The sequence below is a fragment of the Emydura macquarii genome, unplaced genomic scaffold (assembly GCF_026122565.2).
Source record: "Emydura macquarii macquarii isolate MOO-44397 ecotype Brisbane River unplaced genomic scaffold, CSIRO-AGI_Emac_v2 contig_1451, whole genome shotgun sequence".
Taxonomy (NCBI): Eukaryota; Metazoa; Chordata; order Testudines; family Chelidae; genus Emydura; species Emydura macquarii.
In genome coordinates this window covers 21997747-22017554 of record NW_027131588.1, presented here as the reverse complement: position 1 = coordinate 22017554, position 19808 = coordinate 21997747, and the positions used below count along the sequence as shown (strand labels likewise).

General features: G+C 50.0%; 1 protein-coding gene across 2 annotated transcripts in view; it reads right to left on the bottom strand.

The window, feature by feature from the left end:
- Positions 1-1099: 1099 nt before the first annotated feature.
- Positions 1100-19808, bottom strand: part of FRMPD1 (FERM and PDZ domain containing 1) — a 53738-nt gene continuing 35029 nt past the window's right edge. Inside the window, exons 8-17 of one of the 2 annotated variants that reach the window (XM_067553344.1) lie at positions 16817-16912; positions 15583-15708; positions 13628-13747; positions 13100-13236; positions 11808-11934; positions 11146-11241; positions 9598-9780; positions 8916-9063; positions 5844-6662; positions 1100-3627 (exon numbers count right to left, since the gene is read on the bottom strand). In XM_067553344.1, coding sequence (XP_067409445.1) covers positions 1205-3627; positions 5844-6662; positions 8916-9063; positions 9598-9780; positions 11146-11241; positions 11808-11934; positions 13100-13236; positions 13628-13747; positions 15583-15708; positions 16817-16912 — 4275 coding nt within the window. In that variant the 3' untranslated portion in view covers positions 1100-1204. The remainder of the gene's footprint in view (positions 3628-5843; positions 6663-8915; positions 9064-9597; positions 9781-11145; positions 11242-11807; positions 11935-13099; positions 13237-13627; positions 13748-15582; positions 15709-16816; positions 16913-19808) is intronic. The other variant, XM_067553345.1, reaches the window with a different exon arrangement.

Here is a 19808-nt window from a genome sequence, read left to right as displayed (position 1 = left end):
TCTGTTCACGACCTACATTTATGTCCGGGATCAAGGGGAAACAGCAGGGGCCAGTGGGTGCAGCATGGGTCCTGGTTCTGCCCCACCCTTCCTTGCACCCGTGGGCAGCCACCTCAAGCCTGAATTTTCAAACGTGGCCAGCCCAGTTAGTGGCTGATTTGCAGAGGGGCTGAGAACCTCCATGTCCCATTGCTGGCTGCAAGCATCTCGGCCAGCCACGGCCCTCCCTGGCTCCAGCGAAGCAGAGGAGTGCCGAATAGTGAGCACGTCCCGCTTCCCCTCCCACTGTCTTCTCACCGGGCAAGCAGAGGCAACGTTTCCCTAGCCCCCGGGGCTGCCGGGGGAGGGAGGCGTTTGTTATGGAGAGCCTCCAATGGAAGGCACGACTGATTGGGCCAAATAGCACGTGATGGCCGGCCAGACTGGTAACAAGACAGTCACACTGGGCCTTCCGGCCCTTAATGATGGGGGGTGAAAGCAGCAGGACAGCTGCTCCGGGGGCTGCTTTTCCCTCTGCTAGGCAATTTTTATACCGTTCTTACATGGCTAGCTGGCATTCTGCTGCTGACTTCCTCCTTCAGCATCAGCAAGGGGATGGGCCTGGGGCCAGGGCTTCCCTGGGAAAGCGTCGGCCTAGGTTCCCGGGCCCTGGAGAGATGACAAGGAGATATGCTTGTCCCTCCCCAGCGCCAGCGCTGCAGGTACCGCATTCTGATTCTACCAAATCAGTTTCCTACAGCCTCCCTCTGCCTCTGGCCACCAGCTGGGGTGCAGAACGCAGATCTGAGCCTCCCGCCGGGAGCTACGTTCCATTTAATGTCTGTTACAGTTTCTAAAATGTAAAGTGAGGTGGGAAGACACCCTGCGCTCCCTAGGAAACACTCCAAACTGGAGCCACAATCTGCATTCAGGACCATTATTTTGTATCCGGACTGAGCGGGTGCATGGGCTGTGGCCCTCCCCTCACTACGCACTGATGGACTGGAAAGTCCTCGTGTAAGCAAACAGGGCAGCTTGCCCAAACTCGGCTGAGTCTTGTGCATAATCACGGCTCGAGGCGTGCGGCCAGGCTGCTGAATGACTCAGGGAGCTTTTCTGCAGGAGATATTTTATTGGGTTAATGGTTTATACAGTAAACAGTTGTTGGGTACTTTCCTGTCAACGGTACATGAGTAGAAGAGTCAGTCTAACAGAGCGGCTGTCTTCACACCGACGGCGCTGCCCTGAACTGCTGGGTTAGACAGAACACGGCTGCAGTCAGGGCCGTACACTGGCGTGCTAGCAGCTTTGCACTTACGTCGTGCCAGTCCTTCCCCCCCGACTGGTGAGCAGCGTGGACAAACTGCTGGTAGGTGCAAACCACGTCCTTCAGATTGACCGTGAGCTCCTTGTGGCGTTGCACGCACAGCCCACAATTTGTGAACCGGAAACACAGCGCTGTCAGTCGGAGGAGGTCCTGGAAGGTCTCGTGGAATATGCCTGGCAGCTCTTCTGAAGGCCGGCCCGGCTGTAGGACCTTCTGGCAGCTGGCCATCAGCTTTCGGGACTCCGCGCAGAGCACGTGCTTGTGTTCAGAATAATGTTCTGCACACATGTCTCGAGGATGCTTCGTTCGGTTTCCGGAGAACTGCCCGACAATCTCCTGCAGCTCCGCCACGTTCACCAGGAATGGAGAGAAGTCAGCCGGTGTCTTCCACACTCGCTCTTTTAACTGACCCAGAACTTCAGCGTGAGGTTCTGGCCGTGGGCAATTTTCACTCACGTCAGGCTTAGAGTTAACACCGTTACTGTCTTCAGCGGTCCGGGAAGGGCTCCGGCCTAGAAAGGACAAGCTTCCGGCAGATGGTGGGGTTGTTAAAGGCCCTGAGGAAGGGCCATGTGCAGAATCGATGCTCTCATAGTCCAGGTCATCGTCTAACCCCTGGAAGCAGCTGGCATAAGACAACTGGCAGCTGCATGTGTCCATCCCAGCTTTCGGGAAGCGGGTCCCCTTAACACTGGTAAAGCCCACAGGATGAGTTGTGTTGCAGCTGGTAAACACTGGTGCATATTTTTCATGGTTCAAAGGAAGAAGGGATTGATCTGAACTGTGGTTTTCTTCTCCGTGTGCTGATGCACCGCTGGCATCTTTGGGGGAAGGAGACTTTAGCCCCGGCGATGCGTTTACGGGGCTGTCCTTTCTTTGCTCTGTAGTCTCCTCTCGGGGCTGTTTGTAGCTACCATACACACGTGGTGCCTCTTCTCCGGGGTCTCTCTCCTCTGGGCTCTGGCCACCAACCAGCTCTGGAGGAGGACGCACTTCCTGAGAAGCTGAGGAAAAATGCGTTTCCTTCCTTAGGGCCTCAGAGCCGGAATACCCTTCTTTGCAGGAACTGTGATCAATGGCTTGAAAGCCTTGGTCAGTATCTGCTGGGGGGGCTTCTTCTATGCCGCCCTGCTGAGGGCTTGTCTGTTGACAGGGCATGGCTTGGTCTGTTCTCATTCCAAACGAAAGCCACGAGAGGCGGGTTATTATCCCCGAGGCTCCGTTGAAGGTCAAAAGCAGATCAGTAGCATTAGAGAAACCCAGGTGTTTTTTATCTTCCACTTTTTTTAAGGATTCTTCAGTTAGGCGCTTGCTGGTTTTCTCTCCAGATGCCATTTCAGCATCTCGCTTCGCTGCACGGCGAGCGGGCTCAGCTGTTCCCCTTGCTAAGGAAGAGGGTGGCACAAGCTGTTCACACGTTCCTCCCTGACCAGCACTGGACGGAGGATCCAGAGGCAACGGCTTGTCTCTGTAGCACCCCAATGGAGAGAGCACGGGCTCAGTGCACGCAGGTATTCCTTCGCCCTGATGTTCAGATGTGTCGAGTTCATGCTGGGTTCCCACAGCCTCCATGGCCCCCTCTGGGATTGGCTGTTCTTGTGGCACCGTGCTGGTCATACAGCCATCCTCCGTTTCAGAAAACAGGTGACGACAGTCCCAGGTGTCTCCTGCTTCTTCGGGGGGAAGGTCTCGAATGTCTGCCAAAGGAAAGGCTATTTCCGAAGGACTCACGCAGCCACTGTCAAGCGCGCATGCAGACCCCAGAGGGCCGAGGCTGTTCTCGGCACAGCTGGACAACGGGCTTAGGTCCAAATTTTCTTTCCCTTCCTGGCCATCCTGGAGACGAATGGCTGAAATGGAAGAGATGACCGAGCTGGTGATTGATTTGGTTTCCATGGTGTCCGGCTCCATTTCCATTAAGTCAGATGAAGGGTTTTTACTCTCGGCTTCTCTCTGAGGCCCTAGCTGGGCAAAGGTCTTGGCTTCCAGCAGAGCAGGGTCCCCGCTGGTGTCGTTCGAGGAGGATGTCATGGGAGTGAGAGAGATGAAGGACAGCTGGGGCTCCCTTTCGTAGCAGCATGCGTCACTGACGCTCTCCAGGGAGTGGGATGGAGCCAACGGGAAGGTAACCTGCGACGTGTAATCCGTTTGTAGGAAAGATCTCCGCTTTCTCAGGCTCTTGGTATGCTTCAGCTCCTTCTCCTTCCGGTGCTTCTCCCTTGTAGTTTGTCTCGACATCCAGCTTTCCCCCAGCTTGCAGCATCTCGACTTCTTCAGGAAGCAGGAATCGCCTTTCCCCTCCCGGGACAGCGCCTTGGAGCCTGCCAGGAAAGAAGAGAATACAAAGGTGAGAAAATGGGAGTGTACAACACACGTGTGTGCAAGTGGCAACACACACAGAGCTCAGGCTTGTTCATGGGGTCTCCTGGACTGATGACAAGCATGCAGAGAGGATGGCTGCCATCTTGACTGACTCACCCAGGACTGAACTGGGGAACCTTCAAAGCTAAATCATGCGCTTTGAACTGGAAAACTTGAACTAAAGCTCTGTAGATGGTGGCTGTAACACATGTGTATGCTGTGTGGATCAGCACAGAGGGGTTAGTTATAGGATGGTTTAGGCTAAGAACCAAGCAGAAGTTAGGTCTGGGACCTAAGCATACAGGAGCATGGAGAATTGAAGTTGCTAGTGTGAGACAGTTAGAGATAAATTGGAGACAGAGTTATGGGAAAGTAAGAATTAGCAAGGATGTGACCCATTGTACCTGGTTTTCGCGGGTTTTAAAATGAGTGTTTTTGAGAATTGTGACTATTTCATTGAAAGTATGGGAGGGATGGGGTGCAGCTCCTGATTTAAATCATGGCCAATGTAAAGAGCCCATAAGGAGGTGGCAGAAATATAACTCTGGTAAAGGGCAGTTTCATGTTACTTCTAAAAGGAGTGGTTTTCCAAATTGCAAGAGAGCTCCAATGAACATGAAGAAGGTCGGGTTCGGTTCCAGGATTATCAGGCTGAACCTCAGTCTGTTGTCAGGGGACTGGTCACCCTTTGACACATCATTTCAGCTTGAAGCGAGAGTATAACTGTAGCATTGTGTAAGTGCTAACTGCATGCCTGTCTGCTTCACTAATCATTTTTCTTTTTAATAAAGTTTGGTCGTATCATCTGCAGTGTCACCTAATGGTCCTCTAGGAAATACATTTTCTGCAACTGACCCAGAGGGTTGAACCTGAGAACTAAGCTGGGTTTTATTGCACCCTTATCTTTAACAACTTGGGTTAAAATGTAACCTTTAATAATAAATGGGCACAAGGGGCCCCTACCATGCTCTCTAGTGGGTCACTGGTGCACTGAAAGGCAGAGTGAGCCTCATAGACACAAAGGGCAGGTCTCAAGGTTATACGAATGTCAGCCTAGCACACACAACCAGCTAATTTCCAGCTGTTGTCAGGTTGGAGCTGGCAGGGAAAGTTAAAGACTGGGTGAGTGCCCTTAGCTATGCCTTGCTGTATTGTCACTATTTGAACTGGGAGGGGGCCGGGCGGGTTGTAAAATGGAAAGGTAATTTATAATCTCCAGACTAACGTTTTTGTCTGACGGGGAGATGCCATGTGTTCTTCTGAGACTTTCGGGCTGAGTTAAGTGATAGATTCTTTCAATTTTTAGTCGGGGAATTTCCTTAGGTTTTAAGAACGTTTATGACTCATCACTCGGGGTCAGGGATCAGGCCAACCTGGCAGGAATGGGTCCCTATTTCCTTCCTTGGCACCTCCGACCAACACACAGCATCTCCTCCCTCCCGCTCCCTGCACTGAACCACTTGGTCCCTACATGGCTTTCCCACTTCCTTTTCTTCTGGCCTGCTCCTGTATCAACACCTCCCCGGTTCCTGCCAGCCCACGCCACCCCCTATCACAGCTGTCAGCCTCTCAGCCAGCGGCACCTCCCATGGCATTCGTGGGGACCCCGCGCACTTTGAAAAGTGCGTCATGTACACAGCAAACTCACATGGATACTACAGAGGCTTAAAGACACGTGTGCCTTTAACTAACATGCGTGTTACATATATGTCTACTCTGGTGTTCTTGTGATAACGGGCGGGGTTTTGAGAATGCCGAAGTGTCTTAGGGACACAAATTCCATTGACTTTCACTGGGACTGGTGTGCCAAACCCACATGGGTGCTGCTGAAAAATCCCCCCCAACGATACAGCTCTGATGGCGACGTGCTCCTCCCCGCTCTCTCTGCATGGCATTTCTGCCTGCGAGGGATTCATGCTTGGAGAAGGACGTTTAACGTTTCTGCATGCAGCTGCCTGCGAGTCAAAACCTTGGGAAACTGAGCAAGGAGGATGCGCTCTCTGAAATGTGGCTCTGACGCATGACCGCCCCCAGGTCTATCATCCATCACTGGTCTAGCCGTACCACCCAGAGCGCCCTAGTAAGGAGCAGGGCCGGTTGAGCGAGGCGCACAGGGTCAGAGGAAGTCTCTGCCCCAGTGAGATGATTTGTTACATAACCTCTTTTCTGGGCGCACCTGCCAGAGCGTCTGTCGGGGTCAGCCTGTCCGCGGCGTCGTAGAATTCGTCCTCGGAGCTGGTGTCCCCGAAGCCTGGAGGCGGGTGCAGGATGAAGTGGTTCACCTCTGCTTTTGGCTCTGTGTCACAGAGTCCCTTCTGTTGGCCTGATTTAGCCAGCAGGTCCTTCAAAGAGCCGTTCCCTGGGCCATGATTGACGACGCTCCGCTCTCCATTGCTGGCTGGGGAGATGTTGGAGCAGAGGCTGTAATACTCAATCACGTTGTCCTCCGACAGCTTGGTCTTCAGAGCGGACGCATCCTTTTCATTCTCCCCCCTCTGCTCGGGGCCTGTCTGCTCAGACGCAGGACGGGCTACTTGGGACAGCTGCAAGAAACAAAGGAAATCTTCAGAGTCTGCCCGGCCGCTTCCCTCTCCGCGGTCTAGCGCGAAGAAGCTCTTGTCTTGGCTGCTGAGTTCTTGGACAGTGGGGGTGAAAAACTGGAATAACTCTGGCCTGCTGCTGGAGCAGGTCTCCAAGTCGTCCTCCTCCAGAGCGTCCATCGAGTCACTCGAGCCACTGGTCTTGCATCCTCTGCTCTCGGTGTTGGCCGAGTCAGAGGCTTCGGATGCGCTGTCCGTCACGTTGTCGCCCGGGCTCCCCCCTCCAGGGTTTCTGCTCTCTGGCTCCAGCCCAGGGAACTCGTCCTGCTCTTCCTCCTGCTCACGCAGACGTTGGCCACTGCTGGGTTTCAGCCAGGGGGGGTCTGAAAAGCACTCCGCAGAGGAATCCAGTACCCAGGAATCTTCGGAGTCGCTGCAGGTTCGAGACTCATACCCTGCAATTGGAAGACACGGTGCCTGCTGTTAGCACAGACCAATGCAAACCGCAGGCTATGAAATCTGGACTGGCACAAAACCAGCAGCAATTCAACCCACTTGCTAAAGACAGACCCGCTCATTGCTGTGGTTCGGAACAAACGAGAGGGAAGCCCAGCCTGTCACACAGGGCCACGGCCGGCACGCTGCAGCCAGGTCCCACCTTGCGGCTGAATGCGGACGCTAGTGCTGGGGCTGGTCACTAATACAGTCTAATGCCTAGATTCCCAGGCCAGAAGAGAGTCACTGTGACCGCCTAATCTTACTTCCCTTAGGACACAGGCCACCGAGATTCCTGCAGTCATTGCGGTTGGAACTACAGCAGATCTGTTAGAAAAGAGCCAGCCTTGATTTACAAATTGTGGTGGACTCTCCATCACTAGCCATTGGACCAACTCACCGAGGGTTGTCAGTCACGCTCACTGTTAAAACTTCACGCCCTATTTCCAGTCTGACTTTGCCTAGCTTCAACGTCCAGCCATTGGATCGTGTCTGCTAGATTAAAAAGCTTTTTATTAAATATTTATGCTCCATGTAGAATAAATATTGGCTGTGATCAACCGCTTTGCTAAGCTAAAAAAGTTGAGCTCCATGCGCCTATCACTACAAGGCAGGTTTTCTAATCCTTTAATTGTTCTTGTGGCTGTTCTCTGAACCCTCTCCTACTGAGCAACACCCTTCATGAATTGTGGACGCCCAGTCACATCAGTGCCAAATAGGGAGATGAAAGAACCTCTCTTCTCCTGCTTGAGATCGAGAGAGAGAGAGAGAGAGAGAGATTGATTATGCCTCTCATTTGCTCAGTAGTGGCAACTCCTACATTGTGAAGTCACTGAGAAAAGGAGGCCAAGGATGTGCCTAGGTTATTGGTTTTTTGAAGAATATTCTCTATCCGTAGAGAAGAAGGAATATGCAGAATTAGTGCAGCAGTAGGCGGTGGACTAGAGAATACGCACCTGCTAATTTACTGCAATTGACTCTGCTGTAGCAGACACATGCGAGTGGGCAACGCAACTGTCACACTATGATGATGATTGTTAACAAACATTTATATTGGGGTAGTGCCCAAAGGTGACAATCATGGCAGGGACCCTACTGTGTCAGGTGCTGTACAACAAAGGACAGAATTAATCAGGGCTCAGCACCCCGCAGCTCCCGCTTCTGTAGGGACTCCAGCCCCTCTTCCTCTTCCCGACAGACTGGCTGCTGCCAGAACTGCGGACCCAATCACAGGTGCAGCAGGACCCAGACGGATTTTTCTTTCATTCATAACATTTCACAAGCTATCTGCACCCTGGCCCCGCCTGGCCCTGCCTGCCAGCCCAGGAATCCTACGCCTTGGAGGCCAGAGAGGGAAGGCAAAACGTCAAAGCCCAGTTTCTCTGGGACTGGGCAATGGGTCATTCCTTGTTTCCTGGAGTTGCAGCAGCAATGGCTGGTGGGAAGGGCAGGGAACCGTGCCATGCATTGTGTCCTGGCATCCTCAAAGTGCCAGGAAGCCAGAGGGCCCATAGAGACACAGATCCCAAGGTCAGAAGAGACCATTTGATCATCTAACCGGCCTCCTGTGTAACACAGGCCAGAGAATTTCCCCCAAATAATTCCTAGTGCATAATCCAACCACCAGTGCTACCAGAGGTCGGGGACCCAGTCTGGAAACAGACGCAGAGTCTTCCTCCTCGAGTTTCAGCCCGTGACTTGTGCTGGAGCGCTGAAGAGGCTGGGGCAACACACAGTATGTGACTCAGCTCCACTTCCCTCCTGGCTGGTGAAAGCCCAGAGAGAGGAACCGGGGCCATTGAGGGAACTGATTGTAGAAGCACAAGGGGACGAGACACTGGCTGCCAGCGCGTACTATGCGGTGAAGCAAGTTCAATCCCTGCTCTTGGGAAAAAGTTGATGTTTAAACTGTGGGCATGCGATGATTGCATTTTGACTAGTTTTATTTCCCATGGTGGCGGACAGGTGCCTCCCCATACCACACACCTGTGGCTAGGATGGGTGGGGGTGTGTGGAACAGGTGTCTTCCCCAGTGCAAGACAGTTGGGGAATTGTCCCTCTTCATGTGGCTTATTATATTATTATTATTATAATAAACATTACTATTATTACTCTGCACCTTGCATGTGTCTGCGCTGACAAATGCTCCTAAATCATCAGCCAAGCTGCTTCCTCACTCACTACCCACTGTTGAAAAGGTGACTAGATCTTACCTTCCTCTGTGGAGATGCGGTGAGCCTGCTGCTCATTCTCACCCCAGACGAATATGGAGACGCCCGAGTCCACATACAACCTGTAGTAGCCTGCGATAAGGCAGGCGAGATCTTTGGCACTGTTTGATTCCAGCAACAGCGTCAGCAGCTGGAACAATAAAAACATTTTGGATTGTTCAAACGGGGTCCCCTACGCGAATAGGAGAGATGCGTACTAAATAAAAGGACATTCTCCGTCCCCCATCCTGTCCCAGACATGGCAAGGTGTATTCCAGAGTGGGCCACAAGGAGGAAAGGGAAAGAGATTTGTATTTTATGCCCAGTGGCCGACTGGCAAAGGACAATGGAACATTTTTAAAAGGAATCTCATTTTCTTTGACCGTGTTGCATCTTTTCTAAGGGTTCTCTGTTCAAGTGACAGTTAAACTATGATAAATACAGTATGCTAGAGGGTCAAACAGCTAGGCACTCGGGAGAATTGGTCCTGATAGCCAGGGATACATTGCAATGTAACTAGGAAAGAAATCCCACCACTGCATTCATTCAGATCACAGAAACAGCAAAACAAACACTTCTCTCTCTTCGTTGTTATTGAGAATTAAAGCAGAGCGTCAGACAGTTGAAAAAGCAAGAGCAAAGAGCAGCGCCCCCCAAGACATGCACCGTTTGACGCAGCAATTACCTTCACATCCTGAAGGTAGATTTTTACCATGCTCACTTTCTCAGACTCCTCGGTGAGCTCTAGCCTGCTGATGTTAGCAAACTCTGCCATGGTCGTTATGATGTTGAGCTTGTTATTAATGATCTGGCTGACTCCATACTTGGCTCCGACCAGCAAGGCGACATATGATTCTCTGTCCTGTAGCTATCGGAGACAGGGGGGTTAGAATCCAGCCTCCGTGGAAATCTAAACAGGAAGCTGGGAACATGGTTGGACGCAGACTCCTGTGGTGTGCATTGGCGCTCGTCGTGTTTCAATTAGGGGAAGCAGCCAACTTTTACTGGCCCCCAAACCTGCCTTTTGGGTGGCTCTAATTTGGGAATGTCGGAGACACGGTGCTCACGGACATCAGCGCAGAGGCAGAGATTAAATGGAGGCTGCCTATCTACCCTGCCACGCTTTTCTGGAAAAATGTAGTTTACTCAAAACCCCCCACTTTTCCACTGCCAGTCTAGCTGGAACATTTTCAGCCAGTCCTACTCAGCGTGAATAAGGACAGAGCAACAGTAATCCACATGGTGAGCATTTGTAGCATGTGCCTGTTCTCTGCCTGGTCCTCAGAGAACAGGAGCATTACAGCTGCCGATTCTAGAACCTCGCTCTCTAGTTCAAACTGTAGCCGCTCATGACGTTAGCCCTGGAAGTCCCTGGTTCAATCCCACCTGTCAACCAAGTTTGTGACCACGGTGCAGTCACGCCTTATGTCAGGAGGCCTTCTGTCAAAAGGAACACATCCATTTTTAGGGGGAGATTAAAACTTGGCCCTTATCAACTTCAATTTATTTTTTAATGGCATTTAAAATATTCCAAGATCTTTGAAGTGCATCAGAACATGCGGCTGGAACAACGGACCAATCACATCTGAAGAGCAAGGGCCTGCACCGAATGTAACACCTGCGCTTTTTTAACACGACCTAGATAAACCGCTCCTCAGCGCTTGGTTTTACTGTATGAACTGCAAAGGCGCTAAGCCACTTCACACGGGCTGGGGTTCTGTCCCAGGATTGATAATGCGGCGCTGGAAAGGGTAGAGGAGAAATGACTGGGTTTAGCTGGAGCAGCAGCACCAGCACACCCAGCAGTGAGCGTTCTGCAGGCATGGTGGCAGAGGAGAACGCTGGGGAGGAATGTGACGGAAGACATGTAGCAGCAGCTTTACAGATTTTTGCAGGGAACTGCTTGGCTGCAGAACAGGGAGAAAACATGAAGGTGGTTGAAAGAAAGTAGGTGATGGGTGAGGAAGCCAGTATTACTGGCAGGGCAGAGCTAGGGGAGATGGCCCAGCAGCAGGTTAATAGGTTGTTTTTGACTCTCAGCTGTTAAAATTAGACATCCTGCTTTACAGACAGTCAGCTTGAATCAAGAGGAGGAATGTCAGGTTAAGCATAGCACTTAAAAGTACTCCCTCGGCACGAGTTTGTTTTCCACAGCATGGTAACCCCAGACACAGAATGGACAGTCTGAGAAAACAAAGACTTGCTAAAATCACAAACAAAGAAAGGCACATACCATTAGGGTGGCGTTAAAGATTTTCCCGCCATACATTTTCAAGTCTCCAAGTATCTGCAGGTAGCTCAGACGCACCTGTCTTGCTGAGAGGACGTGCTTGGATTTGAAAGAGAAGAAATATTGCTGAGAAAGTTACAAACCAACCACTGTGACAAGTGAGGCGTGCGGGTAAAGGAGTTTCTAAATTGTTCATTTAGCTCTAAACAGACGTGTACAATGCACAGGACTGGATGGATTGGAGACACACACAGACAGAAAAAACAGCCTCCAACTAGATGGCTTCCCTTCTATGCCTAGATATTCTAATAGGCAGTAATTCAGTTCCAGTGCACGCTATGGAAAAGGAGACACTGGGAAGAGTCTGCTTTCTGCCCTGTGTGGCAAGGGCCAGCATATACCTGCAGAAGCAGCACACAAGCAATGCTAACGCTGGGAGAAACAGCTGTAACAAAGGAGAGGCCGGGGACCGAGAGAGAAGAGTAAAGAGATGTGCAATGCAGCCCCCATGGAAAACAAAATCAAATGAAGTAGCAAGGCTGTTAGGACTCCGGTTGGAAAAGGAAAATTAGAACATGGTTTCAGCACTATCTCCGCTCAGTCCCGCTGAGGCGGGCCTTGGTGGCATTCATAGAGCTAGCTCACATACACTGCGTAGATTTTACCTTTTGTCTAGGGTCCAGCAAGATTTGGTTCCTCTTCATGTGAAAGCTAATGGCTTTCTTGATGTCTTTGCCTTTCATGTTTCGGAGTAAAGTTGGAGATATAAAGTTTTCTATTCCCCAATCCTTCCTGCCACGAAGACAGAGAAGATTGCTATAGCTCAAAGAGAAGTTATGGGCTGGTTGCACAAATTCCCGGGTGAGTTTCTCTGGCCTGTGTCATACAGGTGGTCAGACTAGATTGTTATATTGGTGTCATTTGGCCTCATAATTTACGGACTGAGGATTCTGTTCTTAGGGTGCACTTTGCTTTGCTTAAAATATTATTATATTTTGGTATCTTTTGAGTGAATTGTTCCCACCAGTGTAAAATTATAGGCCACTTGTTCCAATGGAGAATTTGCCAAACATACGAAGTATGACTCACTAATTAAGCACACCATGGAGTTTGCTGTTTGATGCTTCTGTCTAGATCTTTCTTAGCTGGGACGTGGTATGTTTGACTGTAAATAATAATTCGTTAGCACACCTGGGGGCGCTGTTGTAGTTCTGCAGGTAACAGGCTACAAACGTATGGGCTGTTCTGGAGCAAAGAGGTGTTAGTTGTGAAGTTGTTTTCACAGACTGACCCATGACAGGAGGTGCTGCCTGCTGTGGGAAGGGAAGGGAAGGGAAAGGAGGGAAGATGCTCACTACAGGTTTGCCGGGGGCTGTTATACATTATACTGAGTTACATTTCTGAGCTATGAAACAACTGATTGGCTGAGGGATGGAGTTCGTAGGATTTGTGTACAGTTCTGCTTCTCCCAAACGTCAATATGCAAAGTCCTGGTCTCTGGCTGGAGTAGCCAATCAGAGCACAGGAATTTGCATAATCCCTGTTCAATGATGATTCTGATTGGCTACTATAAATTCCTCGGCCCTGAGTGGCTAGTGCACTCAGGACTCCCAATAAACATGCCCACAGGAGGCAACCTTTATTTTAGGTGGAACGATAACTATGTAACACGTTCCAGGACTGCCGCTGTAGAGACAGATCTCAGCCCACCCACCTGCTGACATTTCTAGCCATTATGCCATGCGAGCAGTTTAGAAGAGAGACATAAGACAGCTGGTTTTCTGCAGCCACCTCACACTGCTACTCAGCTCTCTCTAAGAGGATCCGTGTAACCAATACACAGAATCAGTATTAAAGCATGTTCCCATCTTCCATTTCTCTGGTGCCTATCCTAGCCACAATACAAAAGACACATGGGCCTCGGGCCGGCTAGCACGGAAGAGAACTGTCCACTTACTCTATGTATTTCAAAGACACTTTCTGAGGCTGGGCACAAGCATAAATCCGCTCCTGTATATGCAGCGCTGCCAGCCGCAGGGCCACGCTGCACTTCATTTCGACAGCAAATCGTTCCTGGAGCACGTCGCTGCAGCTCTAGAATGGACACAGCCAGGTTAACGTGCACAGGGGGCAGAGCAGACAGTAGGAAGCCAAAATAACCCCCAAACAAATCACAAAATCAGCTCTTTGTTCTAGTGCCTTCACTTGCATGTGCCAGGTGTCAAAAGAAATGAATTTGCTTGGGGGTCCGCTTTTGCGGGGGTCAACCCTATGCGAACGGCGCGAGTAATTAACAAGTCAGGGTTGAGTTTAGGAATCAGCTGGGTCAGGAATACCTAAGCCACTCAAAGCAAAATAACGTCCACACGGCGTTTGGCACCAGTTTAACGATACTGCTTGAAATATCACACCCTTAGCTTAAACGGGAGGCCAGGCCTTAGAACGGCACAGGTTATTGATACAGTATGGGATGTTCCGTTTTCACCTGCAAATAAAGGTACTCAAAGGTAACTGGATCTTCTTGTAGGAGGTCCAATGGGTCCTTCGGGATAAAGCAGATTCTGAAGAGACACCGGTAGTCATGGGAGTCCTTCCTTTGGACCACCTGGAATGAACAAAATCGAAGAGTGTTAAAAACAGCAGCTCTGCGATTCGCTCGTCGAATAAACCGGGTGCGATGAATTTACACAGGGCAGCCCTTCAAACTCTACGGAACAAGTCACTTGGCGGCCGGTGTGGTGGCAGGACAGCCTCTCTCTCTAGTGACAAGGGGACGTTAGTGACTCTTCGGGAGGGAAGCCACATGAGAATTAAAGTCCGATGAAGTGGAGGCCACTCCACCGCAATACTCCATTAAAGACCCCACAACCTCGCAGGAGAGCCATTATTATTACTGATCTGTACTGGGGCTGGGCCCAGAGGCTCCACTGTGCCAAGTGCCATACAGCTGCACAGAGCGGTAGAACCTCTGCCCCAGCGAGGTGACAGTTTAATTTGGATCAGGATACAACAAGCGAATGTAATCCAAATTCCCGTCACACTATTTTAGCACGTCAGACATCGGGGACAGTAAGAATTCGGGGCAGAACCTGCACCTCAGTCTCAATGGCATAAATATAAATCTTGTGACTATGTTATGCTACAAACCCTGCACCACAGACGGATCTCCATGGCCCTACTACAGCAATGGAGGAAAGCACTTTAATCTTCTCTGTGTCTTGTCTTTTCTTTAAAGTGCTGTTCGCGCTACCCAAATGTCAATGAAACCTTCCCTCAAAAAAAAGTCCCTGGTTTATATTAGCATGTTTTATTTTGGATGAATCCGGAACCGGCTCATCAACTAGAATGAAACAGATGTTCCCAAAGAGACGTATGCATGGCTTTTAGTAATGGGATCTTAACGCGTGAACCCAAACACCTTGCGCCCGCTCAGCAACCGGTGAGACGTCAGGGAGCGAGGAAGGGCCGGTCAGCGTCTCAGCTCACAGCTAGGAACATGAAGTGCCCGGTGTACAAAGACAAGAATTAGAAACGCTATGGGTGGATCTTGCTCACGTGCCCAGGGTCAAACTGATCACCGGGGCTGGGAAAGAATTTCCCCCCAGGTCAGATTAGCAGGGACCTGGAGGGGGGGGTTCATTTTCCTCTGCAGCGTGTGCCCTGGATCACCTGCTGGGATTATCTGGGCACGTCACAGACCGTGCATTTCCTGCCATTGCCGAGGCCTTGGGCAGTGCCGCTGCTTGTCCCCCTGCTCTCTGCCTGGGGCACACGAGGGCTTAGCCGCCCGAGGACAGAAGCGCTTTAGTGTAAGTGAAGTCTTCGGGCTCTGTTCAGGGGGATCCTGGCGACACTTAAGGGCCTGTGATATCCCGGGGTTCAGCTCGAACGCTCCCTTCCAGCCTGAATCTCTCTGAAACGAGGACAGCAGGACGAGTCAGGCCACCCGTGACAAGCCCTTCCCCACAGCACAGCAGGCCCAGCCCGAGTGCTGCCCTTTGCTGTCTCCATGAGTGGAGCGAGGTGGACCAACGTTTGCGCGCTGGCCGGGCGGTGTCTCAGTTATGTCCCCAGAGCAGCAGTGCCAGGTCCTAGGACCGTCACCAGCTAACGCACGGGGAAGGCGTGCAACAGGCAGACCTATGACAGCATCGTCCCCGGGCAGACATAGCTGCCACAAGTCCCCAGTTTGACTCAAGAGCTCACGGTTGGGTCTCCCACCAGCCAACGCTCGGCCAGTGACTCCCTCTTTTCCCCCCAACCCACCCCTTTCCTGCTCCCACCGTGCCCTCCTCTTCCCCGCTTAGTCTGTAGACGCTGAGCGGCCTTGCAGATTTGTCCAGGGAAATGTCAGCAGCTGGGCTCTCGTCAAAACGGATGGCATGACGAATGCCGCCTCGCTCAGACAGGCATCGCAGGAGCATCCCAGCCAGCACCCACCTGCTCGATAAGTTCATCTTCATGCAGCAGGTAGAGCTTGGAGATGTTGTACTGTTCTTCCAAGGCCAGCGCAAAGTGCTCGATGCTCTGGATGGAGAGCTTCTCTTTTAAGGTGAGGATTATGTCCTGGGAATTAAAGACACAAAAGACAAAGCGGCTTTAATGCGTTTTAAACCCAGCCACCAGGCACTACTAGGATGCGAAACGGGCTTGGATGTTAACGAAGAGGCTCTCGATTTCAGCCCGCTAATGACAGCTCTGCACGGCAACAAGGGATTCTTCAACCGGAAGGGCTGGATTTGATATCGGAAAGCCTCCCTCCCCGGGGAATTCAATTCTCTCTTCCATAGCACAGCGGTGAAGGTGTTCCTTTCCCACAACCCATGCGGGTGACAGGCTCATCTGACTACTACCGCTTGGATACGTCCTTCGATTGGCTCTTTGGGGTGCTGGTATCTTTCCCCAGCTACACAAGCCCAAAGTTCTCAGTGCAGCCAATCCATAGCAGAAATCCCGTCTCTTCTTTTCTCATCACAGAGGAAAGAAGCAGTGCTGTCAGGTTCCTCACTAGGTCCTTCTGGACTTCTAGGGTCCTGACCCCTCTATCCCTCCCGCACCCCTTCGCCTCCACCCTCTGGACAGCCACGATTTCAGCCATCCCCTTCCTGCTGCTCGGTGAATTACAGAATGAACAGCAGTCGCCCTCCCCTTTATTGCTCCATTGCCCTGCTGAAGTCAAAGTCCCAGGCCTGCAGATCTTTTCAAGAACATGTTCACAGCAAGAAGGGGGAAACTGCCCAGCCCTAATAACAAATGAGTTGCACGTATGCAGAGGCATGTTCCCAGTGTGATGCATGAGGGGTTATGGCCATCACTCCCTGCCCATGAGAATTCAGCCCTTTCCATACCAGCTGCGTTACTACAGTCCTTTATATGCAATTTTAAAATGTAACGGCTTCTTTGCAAACTGCAGTGCACCTGAAGCTCCCATTGACGTTGATCTAGGTGTTGAGCATCTCAAAAAAAAAAAAAAAAAGGCTGTAAAAGCCCATAGCTCATTTCTATTCTCCACTCCCTGCACCCCAAATCCGGTATCCTTTGTGTCTGCACATCAGGGATCCGCATTCTCTAGATCGTATTGGACAATCAATTCCTGGTATGTTTATGTTTCTCCCTTTTGTGAAGTTGCCCAGATTAAATGGAGGAATAAAAGCAACCAACCAAAGCACAATACCTTCACCGTAGTGGTGGTATCAAATTTGAAAGCCTTCGTCTGTCCATTTTCCAAGTATACCTTGAGAACATTCGGCAGACACAGAAGAGAATTCCCCTGCACAACAAAACAACCTGGATGGTCAGGTGCCATAGCATAGGATGTCAAGGGTTTTTGGTAGTCTGGGGCTGACTCAAGGGATCATCTTTGGTAATGCAACAAATACAGATTTAAATGCAAAACTTTCTCCACCTTTAAATAAAGCCCCATACACGACATCTTAGCATTATGTCTAGGTATGAAACAAAGGACAAAAGAGGCACCAAGTGACAAATTCACTCTGATAAAAATCCCACTCAAAACAGCAGGTCCCACCAAAGATGAATTTGGTCCAGTTCCTATTCGGGGACCCATGAATGATTACTTATTACAGAGGAAAGTAACACATTTATGCTACTGTTATCAAGCAAAGTTCTGTTGGTCTCACATTAGTAGCCTCCATAGACCAGCCCCTCAGCTGGGGACATCAAACCGATGGGGTTAAATTTCTCCATTGAGTTCCGTGAAGCTATTCCAGATTATAGGATCTGAGGATATAAGCCAAAGAGTCCCAGGAAGCTCCTGGCATAAATGAGATGTTGCTGTTGTTTTCTGTAACGTCAGCTCACAAGTTGTCTTGGAATCTATACACAGAGTTTGGTGGACAAATTACAAACTATACTTTGTTGCTGATCAGCATATGTAATGATGATAGTCCATCCTGAGCAATTACGGTAGGCTATGTTTCTGCTAGTCCAGACAAGTTGGGAATCTTACTCTTTCTTGGCTGGATCTTGTAGACTATTTAAAAATTAATTCTAAACGTGTAGGCCCTGATCCTCAGTTGGCGTAAATAGGTCATCACTCCATTGACTACAGTGGCGCTACACCAATTTACACCAATTTAGGATTTGGTCTACAGCTTCCAAATAGATCTAAAGACACTCAGTGACCTTCACCTTGCGATGACCCTTGGACGACTCATCTCCCACATAGAGCTCTGCTAGAAGGATATAAACCGAACCTACCCTGGGAAATGAAGGTTTGAAAGCATTTGGTCTCATCAATAATTCCTGCTCTCAAACTGGAGTTTCAGATTTCAGCAGCACGAGGGAGCTTTTGGGCTATTTCCAAATGGGGTTTAGTTCAGTTAGCAACATTGCATGAAGACGTAAATAACGGTACAGAAGCAGAAGGCTATGCAGTGGTTGGGATTACAGTAACCATTATGGATGCTGGGCTCTTTCACCCCAGTTTCTATCGGAAAAGAGTAGCAGCTTTTGGATGGGAATACAAGAGGGATAGGTCTTGTGACGCTCTATGGAGCATGAGTGACCTTTTAGAATATTATTAATACCAATGTGACAAAATTGCAGTGAATCTTACAAGATATGCCATGTAAGGTATCAATGGAAAAGTTATGATTTGCTAAATATGATAAACGTCTCTATATGTACGTAACAGCTTTGTATTGTAAGTCATGAATGTGTGTGATGTATCTGTAACTCGAACGTGTGCTTTGTTACTGGATGACCTGCCCAAAGAGATTAGCATCAGCACTGTCCAGCCTGCTCCATGACCCATCAAAGCAATCAGCTGTACAATGCACCCAGGGGCGACACTTACGAGTCAGCAGCACATGCAGGGACATGCCTGTGGACAGAGGGCTTTTCCATGCCCATGCGCTGTGAGCTTGTGTTTGGGACAAAGGAAGGATGTACAGGCCACACGGCAAAAGGTATAAAAGGTGGCTGCAGCATCTCCATCTTGTCTTCAAGCCTGCTTCTCACCTCTGGATTAATTTCTCTACAACTGAAGCTTTGAATAAAGGACTGACAGACCCATCCAGGTATGGGACTTTACAAGCCAGCAAACTCACCAATCCTGCTGAGAACCTGATATATAGACTTTAAAGTCATGTGCCTGTATCTGATTGCTTTCATCACTTAACAGCTCTCTTCTCGCTTGTTTCTTTTCTTTCGTAATAAACCTTTCGTTTTAGCTACTGAAGGCAGCGTGGTGTTTTGGGTAAGAGCCAGACTAGTATTGATCTGGTACGTGGCTGCCCCTTTGGGGATCAGGAGAACATTTTGTACAGTGAGCAGAGTTTTAAATAACTTCTGACTTCACTGGACCTACTTGCTGATTGGGAGTCAGAGACTGAAATGCAATAAAGGGGGCTGTGTAACCTCTTTTTTGGCTACTTGATAACCAGTGTGTGGGTTAGTCTCCAACTAGCCACAGTGCTAGCCACCAGTTTGGGGAGAATCTGCTCTCCTTTTTGCAGCCTGCCCTGACCTTGGCATTTTCAGGTGGGCTACCCTAGGCACATGGGGTCACAGTCAGCCTGCAATGAAAGCTGCTTTCCAGGAAAGCAGACACATACTATACACATTTCTGTTGTGTTCGTATTTGACTGTGGAGACCTGGTTCAATTCTGAAGCGTGTCTCACTGCACCATTCTTTTGCTCACTGCAGAGTATGTAACTGTATTTTCCCTCTGCACGTATAAGGAGACTATTGGCTTAGTTGTCGTTTACACTGCAAGGTTAATGCCTAAGGAATTCATTGGTTCTCCTAGCACCTATCTCCACAGAAAGCCGTGGCAGGAAAGACTTTCACGGCTGGGAAGACCTCTTGAGGAATCAAGTTGCTGGCACTGTCAAAACAAATCTTGTGCTACAACCTGGATGTCATTAAGACTGATGACCAGGCATTTAAGAGATTCAAATGCTAGCACTTACATTGGAGTGTTTTTAATTTCTTTCAATAATTCCTTTACTTTTCTTCACATCTAGACCCAGTTCAGGGCAGCACTTAAGCACACGCGTAAGTCTCAGTGGAGTCAATGGAACGGAAGCACGTGATTACGTGTGTGATGAACCAGGAGGCTGGCTTTCCTGAATCGGGATCCTGGCTGGGTTACAGCTGACCCCTTCCTCAGTGGCAGCAGAAACCACAGCACATCTGGCAG